This window comes from Candoia aspera, chromosome 3 (assembly GCF_035149785.1).
Source record: "Candoia aspera isolate rCanAsp1 chromosome 3, rCanAsp1.hap2, whole genome shotgun sequence".
In the NCBI taxonomy this organism is placed as follows: Eukaryota; Metazoa; Chordata; class Lepidosauria; order Squamata; family Boidae; genus Candoia; species Candoia aspera.
Genome location: NC_086155.1, coordinates 46,631,165 through 46,643,215, shown reverse-complemented (window position 1 = coordinate 46,643,215; position 12,051 = coordinate 46,631,165). Strand labels below are relative to the sequence as shown.

General features: G+C 47.2%; 1 protein-coding gene across 3 annotated transcripts in view; it reads right to left on the bottom strand.

The window, feature by feature from the left end:
• Positions 1-11,428, bottom strand: part of GOLT1A (golgi transport 1A) — a 321,971-nt gene extending 310,543 nt beyond the window's left edge. For 2 of the 3 annotated variants that reach the window (XR_010067561.1, XM_063297556.1), the window contains exons 1-3: positions 11,299-11,428; positions 9,113-9,204; positions 5,989-6,167 (exon numbers count right to left, since the gene is read on the bottom strand). Coding sequence is in view for 2 of the 3 variants with exons in the window: in XM_063297556.1 (XP_063153626.1) it covers positions 5,989-6,167; positions 9,113-9,204; positions 11,299-11,323 (296 nt within the window). In the remaining variant the exon portion in view is untranslated. Of the gene's footprint in view, positions 1-5,988; positions 6,168-9,112; positions 9,258-11,298 lie in introns of all 3 variants that reach the window. The other variant, XM_063297557.1, reaches the window with a different exon arrangement.
• Between the last annotated feature and the right edge of the window lie 623 nt (positions 11,429-12,051).

Genomic DNA, 12,051 nt, shown 5'->3' with positions numbered 1-12,051 from the left:
CCTCCTTCACTTTGAAATGTTGTTGCCCGTCTATCATCACTGGTGGGGCATGCGTGGGTGCCACTGGGAGGGATCCTTTGCCGGCTTGAGCAAGCTGCAGTGAAATACCAGGTGCAATCTCTTTAAATTATGGGGCAGGTCCAAGCGCACCGTGACTGGGTTCATGATTTGTGTCACCTGGAATGGTCCAATAAACTTGGGGGCCAGCTTCTTTGACAGTTGCGGCGATTTTATGAATCTGGTGGATAGATAGACCATGTCCCCCACCTGAAACGTTGGTTGCTGGCGCCAGTGTTTCTCCGCTTGCAATTTGTACGCGGTTTGTGCCTCTTTAAGTGTGTCCTTGATGACCGGCCAGGAATCTGCGAGTTTCTCACCCCAATCGCAGGCGGCTACTGCTGGGGACGGAGGCTGAGGTAGTTCAGGGATGGGGACAAACTCCCAACCTGACACCACCCCAAAGGGGTTTTTTCCCATGCTTTGGTGTATTGCGTTGTTGTATGCAACCTCTGCAAATGGGAGGAGGTCCACCCAGTCGTCCTGGTGGTAGTTTATGTAGGAGCGGAGGAATTGCTCCAGTGTGGCATTAAGGATCTCTGTGGATCCGTCTGTCTGGGGATGCCAGGAGGTTGACAGGGCTTGCTGGGTACCTATCAGTTTCAAAAAAGCCCGCCAAAACCTCGAGGTAAATTGTGTGCCCCTATCGGTCACCAAGCGGGAGGGGCAGCCGTGTAGGCGGTACACGTGGACTAGGAACAGTTTCGCCAGCTGTTGGGCTGACGGGATCGAGGCGCAGGGGATGAAATGGGCTTGTTTTGAAAAGTAGTCTTTTACAACCCAAATGACCATTTTCTTTTGGCTAGGTGGTAAGTCTACTATGAAGTCCATTGAGATTTCATCCCAAGGGCAGGAGGGTTCAGCCACGGGTTGCAGCAACCCCTGGGGTTTGCCAGCCAGTCGCTTGGCCATAGCGCACACTGGGCAGGATGCCACATATGTCTTGACGTCCTTCCTCAGCGAGGGCCACCAAAACTGTCTCCGAGTTAGGTGTAGGGTTTTCAAAAACCCGAAGTGACCAGCCTGTTTGCTGTCATGCGATCTGTTGAGGATCGCCTGCCGTTGTGAGTTGGGTACATATAACCTTCCCTCCGCCCATGCGAGGTCCTGTTCCATATTGACCTTGTTGGGGTTGGCGAGGAGCCAGGGGTCAGATTTTGACGCTGTTGTAAAATCTGCCCGTAACCCACTTGGCATTTGAGGTTGCCTGCGTCTAGGGGTGGGTTGCGCCGTAGTTTGCGAGGGGGGGCAGGTTGTCCCCGAGCGTGTCCCCGGGTGATAGCTGCCATACCCAGTTGGGAATCGAAGGCCACCGTCCCTACGATGTCGGAGATAGGCTCCGCATCCTGGGGCAGTCGGGAGAGTGCGTCTGCCAGGAAATTCTTTTTGCCTGGTATGAACTTCAGCTGGAAGTTGAACTGGCTGAAGAACTGAGCCCAGCGTATCTGTTTGGGGCTGAGGCGCCGGGGCGTACGGAGCGTCTCGAGGTTGCGGTGGTCTGTCCAGACCTCAAACAGGCAAGTCGTCCCTTCCAAAAGGTGACACCAAGCCTCCAGTGCTGCTTTAACCGCAAATGCTTCCTTTTCCCACACGTGCCAGCACCTCTCTGTCTCTGAGAATTTCCTCGAGAGATAGGCGCATGGCTTCAGGATTCCAGCGGAATCCTTTTGCAGCAGGATGGCACCTATTGAGAAGTCAGAGGCATCCACCTGCACCACAAAAGGCCATTCGGGGTCCGGGTGAGCTAGAATTGGCTCCGCTGTGAACAGCGCTTTTAGCCTGTCAAACACGGTTTGATAGGCAGGAGTCCAATTAAGTACGGCCCCTGGGTTTTTGACCTTGCGCGTCTCCCTGACGCCTTTGGTCTTGAGCAAATCAGTTAAGGGCAGGGCAATTTCCGCGAACCCCCTCACAAAGGACCTATAGAAGTTCGCGAACCCAAGGAAGCTTTGAAGCTGGCGCCTGGTGCGTGGGCGTTCCCAGCTCAAAACTGGACCTTTGCGGGGTCCATCTCTACGCCTTTGTCAGAGATTCTGTACCCTAAGTAGTCCAAGCACGACTTGTGGAATTCGCACTTGGACAGCTTAGCGTAGAGTTTGGGTTTCCGGAGCTTAGTGAGAACTTGCCTCACTAACCTCTCGTGTTCCCTCTGCATCCTCGTGTAGATGAGGACATCATCCAGGTAAACCAGTACGCCCTTGAATAGATGTTCATGCAGTACCTCATTGATGAGTTGCATGAAGACCCCCGGGGCCCCCACAAGACCGAATGGCAGTACCTTGTATTGGAAGGAGCCCAAGGGGCAGTTGAACGCCATTTTCCACTCGTCCCCCTCCCTGATGCGGATTCTGTAATATGCCTCGCAGAGGTCGAGTTTGGAAAACACCCTTCCCTTTGACAAGTGTGCCAGCATGTCCTTTATGAGGGGTAGGGGGTATTTGTTGGATAGGGAAGCGGAATTTAATCTGCGGTAATTGGTGCATAGTCTCAGGGTGCCATCCTTCTTTTCATGAAATAGGATGGGTGCTCCAACCGGCGAGTTTGCTGGTTCTATGAAGCCCCTGGAGAGGTTTTTGTCCAAGAATTCCCGCAGCGCCGCTAATTCTCTCTGGGTCATGGGGTAGATCTTGGGCTTGGGTAATGGGACGTCTGGGAGCAGTTCAATTGTGCAGTCCGTCTTGCGGTGGGGGGGTAATTGGTCCGCCTCCTCTTCTCCGAAGACATCTGCAAAGTCCACGTATTGCTCTGGCAGTCCTTCTGGGGGGGGGGTCGTGGGTTTGGTCGACGACCTCTGCCCTCCCCACCATCAGAGCAGATGGTTTGTCCGGTGTCGGTGCCTGGTAGACCCCGTCTTTGAACTTGATGGAGCGTGTCCTCCAATCTATGTGTGGGTTGTGGCATGCTAGCCAGGGGATCCCCAGCACTACTATGGGTTTCCCCACCTGGGTTACCACAAAGTCTATGGATTCCTTGTGGGTGCCCATTGTCAGGGTGACCTTTCCAGTCCTCTAGGTGGCCGGTCCCCCCCCCCCCCCCCGCTGTAGAGCTGTCAAGTTGTTGGAATGCCAGCAGTTTAGGGAGGGGGGAGCAGGGCAGTTTTAATGCGGCGACAATGTCTGGGTGGATCAGATTTCTGGAGCATCCAGAGTCCACCAGAGCCTCAACCACGATGACTCTAGGGCCGTACGAGAGTTCAATTGTCCCTGCCAGGATGGAGCAATTGTCACTCACCCTGGGGTTGTTGCACCCCTTCTTCACCACCTGCCCAGTGGCACTGCTTAGAGCAGGTGGGGGGCATTTTCCGCCAGCTGTTCTTGGGCATCGATCGCGTCCCCTGCGAGGTAGGTGTCTGCGTCCTCATCCGGGGTTGCTAGCGCTCCTGTCAGACGTCTGGGGGGGTTGGATGGCTTGTGCGGTGTCTTCGGTGTTGGTCTGGGCGGGCGATTCATTGTCCTGTTCTTGAAACAGTCCACCGCTCGGTGGCCCGTCTTCCCACACCTGGTACATTGCCCGCGGGCAAGCCTCCGTTGTTGGTCTGTGTGCCAGGTTGGGCCCGACTGTGGGACTGGTCCTCTTGTGCTGGGAGGGACTTTGTCATCTGCGGTTGCAAGCAGGAATGTGCGCTGAGCGTGCTCCACTTTTCCGGCTAGGCAGATCCACCCATGAAGGGAGGCTGGGTCGTCCCTGTAGAGTGCCCATTGTAGTACCTCCTGGTTGAGGCCATGCTTGAACATGTCGATCAGGGTGGCCTCAGACCATTCCGTGATTTTGCCTGCGAGGACCTTGAACTCGAGGGCATAGTCAGCCACCGTTTTTCTTCCCTGGTGAAGCACTTGAAGTGTGCACTTGGCCCTTTCTTTCGCCAGGGGGTCCTCAAAGTAATGCTTCAGCTCGGCTAGGAAGTCGTGGAAATTGGCCAAGGCTGGGGCTCCAGTGTCGGACATCTGCACGTACCAGTCCGCAGCCCTGCCTTGGAGCTTGGTGGCCACTGCCGAGATTTTGGCTGCTTCCATGCTGAAGTAATGGCCGTATTGGGCCATGTAGTCCCTTGCATTTGTGAGAAAGAAGGACAGTTTTGTGGGGTCCTCGTCAAATTGTATGGGGAAGTCTTTGGCGAACCCCCCAATTTGCGGGACCCTTACCTGTGGGTGGTGAGGGATGGCTCCCACTGGCCTGGGGCCACGAAGCCCTGCAACAGAGTCTCGTGCTTGGCCCCTTCCGCTCGGGGTTGTTGGCAGGGTGGGTAGGGTGCCCCGATCCCCTCTTGCCCCCTGTGCCGCCTCAGTCTTGGAGCGCTCGCCTACGATCGTTGCCAGGGACCGGAGCATGTGTTCCAGATCTCGTACCTTGGCTTCCAGGGCCGTGACCTTGTCTGGTGTGCCCTGGTCTGCCAATGTCGGGGACTGGAGCAGGTGTTCCAGGTCTCATACCCTGGCTTCCAGGGCTGTGACCCTGTCTGGCGTGCCCTGGTTGTCCGACGTCGGTGCTGCCGGATGCTGTTCGGTCTGTAGTCTTGCACCTTCCTGCTTGGGTGTTTGGGGGTAGCGGAGCCTCCAGGTGGAGTAGGGTGTTCCCATCCAGGGTCCTGCTCCGCCGGCCCATGTGAGGAGTTGCTGGTCCCCGACTTCGTCTTCCGTCGGGGCTCTCCTGTCTGGGTTGGAGCTCCAGGTCTGGAACTGGGGTGCGGTGTGGGCAGGGAGGGTGTCCGTGTCCCATTTCGGGTGCGCCGCCTCCAGCAGCTGTCGGGTTGCCTCTGCCTCTTGCAGGCCATCCTTCATGCCTCTGGTGCGAAGTGCTGGCTCCATTGCTGTCCCCGGTTCCATTTTCGCCAGTTGATCTCTCCCGCGGAAAATTTTCATCCGGTGGAGCTTGGTGACTTTGGTTTGGTGACTCTCAGCTTTATGTCAGGCTCTGCCTGCTACCCAGTAAAAACACAGATGCTAGTGTAGGCTTAGGTTCTGGTTTTATTTGAGTAACAGTATGCGTGCCCTTTAAGAAAGCTGAGAGTGAGTGGAGCACGCTGGAACGGGATTTAAATAGCCTGCGCCGGTCAGCGCTCCACCCCTTCTTACTCTGGGTGCGCCCCCGAGCCCCGTCGGTTCTGTCGGTAGGTGAGGGGTTGTGGAGCCCCTCCTGTGCTCCGGGCGTTTCCTTGATTGCTTCCCTGGCCAGTGATGGTTCATTGCCAGGCGATCAGGTTCGTAATCTCTTTGACAGCTCGGGCGTGCCTCATGGTCTGGTCTTGTCAATTACCTTCTTTGCAACATTGTATCTCTCTTCTGTGCCTCTGGCTAGAGTTGATACTTTGTTGCCAGCACCTGTTGCTCTCTTTTGTTACCTAGTTGCCTTTTCCCTTAATCCGCCCGGGACCCATTTCCCTGCATTGTCATGCGAGCCGTTGCGATGTCACAAGCATCGCAACGGTGATCATGACACCAATGTGACTCTGGGCAGATTAACAGGAATTAAAATACAATATAAGCACAGTGTATATTAAAAAATTAAAAACACCATTCCCAGCTGACTAACATAGCGAAGCTACCAAACACACCATTCACCAATAACGTGGACTTGATTATGTATACTGTCATGTTACAGAATATATATACAGTAGCTCTGGGTTGGAACATTGAGTTGTAGAAGTTCTCTGAGCTTGGTTTTTCCTTTGCAGATGATTCTTTTTCCTAATCTTTTGTAGTGTTCCTTTGGGTGGATTGGCTAACCTGCAGGTGGCTGTGTGGGTCCTCAATGCCCACCATTCATGGCTGCAGAACAAACAGCCCTCCGTGAAATCCCTGTTCCTCTTCCAGCAGCTGCTACTTCCACTCCGTTCTGTTGACTGAAAACCCAGCTCAGAGAATTCTTACAACCCAACACTTATGCACACACAATTTCCCATAGAAGATGTGATGGTTTAGGTGGATTAATCACCTGAAGAGGTTAATGAAACCATAGGTCTCCAGCAGCATGCCCAGTAGAGGCCACCGAAGCAGAACGATGATTATGCCTCCTAGAAAGAAACTGGTTCCCTTAAGCTTCTGCTTTTGGAAGAAGAATCCAAAAGTTCTTCTTAGTCCAATTATAATAGCTAAGCCACACAGGAACAAGATCTAAGGAAGTGAAAAACAAACTTCAGGATTTATTAGAATGTCATCTAAATAACAAACTTTGTATAATAAGAGTGTTTTATGGAGAGAAATAATGGAGGCTGAATCCTATATATAGTTGGGACCAGTTTTATATACCATTTGACCAACTCTCTATCTTATATTGTTGAATAGGAAAGAGAATATTGGTTCTATTGTTTTCTTTAATTTCATCTTGCTTTGAACAGAACCACATCTGTTTTACTGGCTGTTTGCAAGCTAAATGAGAGTTGGCATTAGAAACAAGATCAAAATGACATCAAAGAGTTAGAATCCAGAGTTCAGCATTCAGGGGCATAGATTACAATATTATCAGCAACCCAGTGAATATCTATCGCTTCAGTAACCATCTTACTGTCATGTTCACTGTTTCAATGTACAGTATACATCGTAACGTTTCACATGCCATGGCGCTGACGCACGTTTCTGTTTGGGAGGGAGCTGCTGTGAGACCTTGTACCAAGCTCTGTATGTGAAATCAGTACAATGGAATGTGTTTGGGTTATGTTCTCTGTTCAAGGACTTTTCCCGCAGACCATCAGAAACCGCTAGGAGCACCTGGGATTGTGAACTTGGGAAGATTCTATGGGGGGAGGGATTTCGTTTTCACCGAGGGTTTTTAGTTTGCATTTGGCGCGCTTTTATCATTCTCAGCTTTCTCTGTGATCCTGCATACTATTCTTTAATAAATCTGATATCTTTGAATTCCTGCTCATGAGTCTGATAGTGTTTTAGAATAGGCAACCATTACACTTACTGAAAATAAGGATTTGAAAGCTTAACTTTCAGAATCCCACCTGAATCTCAATCACCAGAGATTCCCTGCAGACTGTTCTATTATCTATCTATCTATCTATCTATCTATCTATCTATCTATCTATCTATCTATCTATCTATCTGCCTACCTACCTACCTAACTACCTACCTACCTACCTACCTACCAAATTTTGTCACCACCCGTCTCCCCCAAGGAGGGACTCTGGGCAGATTACAATAAAGCTAAAAAGATTAAAACACAATAAAAACCAGATATATTACATACCGTATAAGTATAAAGTATAAAATAGTATCCAAGATGGCAATTAAAAGTTCTGATTCAGATGTATAAATACATGGGGACCACTTTAAGGCACTAGCCACCCCCAGAATTGACTACTCCCCTTCCTGCCCCAAGCCAGATGGCAGAGCCAGGTCTTCAACTTTTTCCGGAAGGCCAGGAGAGAGGGGGCTTGCCTCACCTCTGGGGGAAGAGTGTTCCAAAGGGCGGAGGCCATGGCAGAGAAGGCCTGCTTCCTGGACCCCACCAACTGGCATTCTCTCATGGACGGGGTCCGTAACATGCCCTCTCTGCTTGACCGGGTGGGATGGGTCAATGTAATGGGGATGAGATGGTCCCTCAGGTAATCTGGACCCAGGCCATGTAGGGCTTTAAAGGTGATAACCAACACCTTGAATTGGACCCAGAAGCAGACTGGCACCCAATGCAGCTCTCGCAGCAAAGGTGTCACATGCAACATCCTTGGGCACCCAAGACTGCCCATGCAGCTGCATTCTGAACTAGCTGTAGCTTCTGGACACTCTTCAAGGGTAGCCCCATGTATAGTGCATTGCAGTATATATATTAATGAGGAAGGCTATATTCATGAGGATTTTAGTATTTGGATCTTTAGATGCAGAAAGCATGGCAGAATCTTTCTAGAATGGAAACAATTGCTGCTGGAGATGAAATAAGCCCCCTCCTTATTTGTGGTGGAAGGCCATTCAGAATTCTATATTTTAAAAAGATTTTTTCACACAGTCTTTCACCATTCCAGAATAAGCTCCAGATCTCTTTGTTCTCACTGTGTTCAACATCTGAGTGGATTTATTACTGATTCAGCTATGGTATGCCAAAATTGGGGAAGAAAAGCACAATACCTGGCTTTTTTTTTTTTGGCAGTGCTATAGTAAACTGTGTGAGATGGTTTCCCACTGGTAGGACTTTTTTTGCCTTACCTTGATTTCCTACTCCAGGTCTTCCACTTAAATGGCATTGGTCATAGATCCTTAAAGAGGAAAGGTGGCATGACGGCTTCACAGGTCCCCCCTCATTGCTACTACTCATTTTTAAAAACAAATAATTCAGATATATGAGTCTGCAATAAATTTACAGTATATCTGCTGATGCTACCTTAAAGGGCAATTGGATTGATCTGAGCTGGGAGTATTTGCATACCCTTGCAACACACCAAGTACAGTAGTGAAGAAAAAGGGAACTGGGATGAAATTGACAAGTTTTATCAGTTTTTCCCTTCTCTTAAGCAGGTGATCAGCAAGATGCCAGACTACTTTTATTTTAATCCCAGCAATTGATTCATGAATGGATGAATGGGGTAGCATTTTCTGTTCTTTCTCTTTCATGTAGAGTAGATGTGAAAGATTTTTGTTGCACCAAGATTATCTCCCCACCTTCCCCACCAGTCCGTTTTGCAGGCAATTTTCAGTGTCCTATTTCTGCTGCCTGCCTTTAGGATCTGTCTTTTCCTCTTCACAACAGCCACCATGGCAACAGAACTTTCTGAGTCATTGATATGGGAAGCTGCATGTATTTTATGTTTTTGAAACACTGTCACTTACAAAATTCTTTGTATATATTAAAACAATCCTAAACTATATTCTGCAATGGGTTAAAATGGCTAGTTCTGATCTGCCAGTTATAGCTCAAGTGCCTGGTTGATTAAAAGTGAATTTACTTACAAATAAATGTGCTTACCCTTAAAGCATAAAAGCATATGAATGCAAGTTCTTTGTAAAGTGGGCTCAACAGAACTGAAGGGTTTTTTTGCAATAAATCAGTTTAATATTTTATTATACACAGTGCTTATTATTTGCTTTTGCAGAAAATTTTGACACTTTAAAAAGATACTTACATTTCCAAAGGCCAGGAGCACTGAATCCATGTACAACAATACACCAAACAGGAGGAAGAATATCCCAAAGCCAACAAGCCCAACACCCATTTCTACAACAGATGAAATTGGTACCATCAGAATCACAGCAATTTTAAAGGATCACCTAATTGAGGAGAGCAAGGATCACTTGCAGTGTAGTGGAAGGAAAAGATTTTGGTGCTCAGGGTAGCTGAAGGACTGCTGACTCATTTCAGGTTAATCCCAATCAACAGTTGAGGCCTGGAGGGAGGAGATCACCCTGAACTCCATGGCCACATTAAGTGTAGTTGATGGCTTGGTCGTATTATAACTTTGCAACTTCCTCCCTTTGGAGATCAGTCTAGCACCATCCTTTTAAATAATTGTACTACACATCTCAGTGTTAGCAATTAAGTATAATTTACAATCAATGTTCTCCCAGGAGGCTTCGCTACTACTATTCCCTGCTGATCAGACTCTTCTAGCCAGGCTCAGCTACCTGGATGTGCTGAACAAGAATAAAAAAAATGGCCTGCAAGAAAAGTGGCCATACAGTTCTGTAGTATTAAACTCTTGCTTATTTATTTAAAGATAAAACAGCTAGCTTTGCAGATTGAAAACACAGAATTACAACCATCCCACTCGAAAATGTGTATAAAAATACTCATCAAAAGAAACATCACTTACTACATCCTCCTAGAAAAGTAGCACATTTCTAGCCTTGTAAAAGGACAGTACTATTATATTTCTATGGGTGCAGGGAGATGCTTGAAAACAACCATCTTTTTTTTCAGGCAGCTCAATAATTTCTAATTGCCCATTTGCAATGATTAGCTCTAAGTATCCAGGACGATGTGCTCTTTCCTCTTTCCTTTCCTGTGGGGTCTCCATCTTACAGATGGTTCTTCAACCTGCCCATTGTCAGATTATTTTGCTGTAACGTATTATAGCATTTTAATTATTTTATAGCATCTTTTTTTTTTGAAGACATTTGCTGGAAAGCAGATTATCTCTTTTGAATAAAAAAGCAAACAAGCAAGCAAACAAGCAAGATTTAAGCTTAATTTCCAGTACAACAAGACATTTATAAAAATGGTTCTCTTGTTTCAAACTCAGCTGCTGTTGAGTAGATGGACACATCCCTTTGGTTTTCTTTGCAACAATATGGAAAAGATTTTGCCATTGCTTTCTTCTTTGATTTCCTAGTGGCCTCCCTACTTGATTAATTGATTATGTGTCATCAAGTTGTTTTTGACTCCTAGTGACCACACAGATAAGATTTCCTCCAAGATAATCTATCTCTAACCTGTTCTTTCACATCTCCCAACAGTGCACTAATTGACTCTCTGAGTCCATCCCCCTTCCTGCTGGTCATCCTCTTCTTCTCTTTCCTTCTACCTTTCCCAGCATTAGACCCATTTCCAGAGAGCTGGGTCTTCGCATAATGTGTCTGAAGTAGGATAGTGGCCTCGCATAAAATTCAACCCTGTTTGAATTTTTGAGATTGGCCAAATTTCATTCTGTTGTTCTGATGATGCAGATTAGATGCCACCCTTCATCTCCCTCATTCTAATTTCTCTGCCTATGGTGTCTATGTACAAGATTTTTTTCTATTTGCCTAGCCATCATGGGATATGGATCAGTTCCTTTCACATCTTCCCAATATCTTTTCAACCAGAGAATTTGATCATGTGAGAATATCAGTCTGGATATTTGAAACCAGCCTCTGAGTGCAGATCCAAAATGAACCAGCTTTAATTACTAAGTCTGGAATGGTGAACCCTAACTCAAAATATTATACACCTTCATTGTTGCTGGTTTTCTTTTACCCAGAGAAACTCCTTCAAGCATCCTGAACTATTCCTGGTGTAAATCAACGTCAGTGCACAGTTTTGCTTCTCACACCCCTCTACACTTACATTACTTTACATTAGCTTTGCTTAATCTGGTATCCTCTAGCTGTATTGGACCACAACACTCAGAACTCCCAGTATGTGTTTATCTGAAATGTAAATGTAAATGTAAATAGGTAAGTGTGCCAGCTGAACAATCAATAGTGACATAATTTGCAAAAGGACTGAGCTTTCCCGCAGACATCATCATTAGCTTTATATTTTGAGAGTGAAACCAATGACATATTGCTGAAATACGATCAACAAAGCCCTATCTGCTAAGTTCATACTCACTCTGAAGCTCTGTAATTTCCATCATCTTTGCTGCTGAAGGCCTAGAAAGGATCTAGGAATTCATGTGTTTATATGAGTGTCAGGATTTGGAGTGGCTGTCAAGACTTCCATGTATATCCCAGTTAGTGAACCTTGGAAAGACCTTTAGCCCTTACTGCATCATCCTACTAATTATTAACCTCTCAGCAGTGGAGAGTTCATGGAGCTATCACTGTAGATCCTCCAAGGTGAGCAGTGCTGTTATAATCACATAGCTTGTGTGCTCCTAGATCTGCAGAAGGGAATACTTAGCGGCACCTAGCGAGTAGGTGTGTTTAACAAGAAAAAAAAGTCTCCTTGGCCCAAGCCCCAAGGCATTTCCAGAATAATTCTGCCAAAGATAACACTACTTGTGCAAGTATCTGTATGGCTTAAAATATTAAGTACTCTCTCCTCTCCTCCCTCATTAGCCCTGGGTTTGTTGTTTTCCTCCATAGCCTGTTATTCTTTTATTAGTAAAGAGTAAATGGCCAAGTTAATGAATGGTAAATTGCTAGACAGCAAACGCAAATGCATATTTTAGTAAGGGAGCCCTCAGAAGACAGGAAACAAGTAAACACCAGAAAAAGCTTTTTGACTGGAGGGTGGGGTGGGGAATTGAGATTCTGATTACCTGATAGGAATTGTTTCATATTAGCACTTTGCTACTTTTCTCTCTTTCATATAAATACCATAAAAAACCTTTCCCTCTGATGTACTTTGGGAGCATTTACT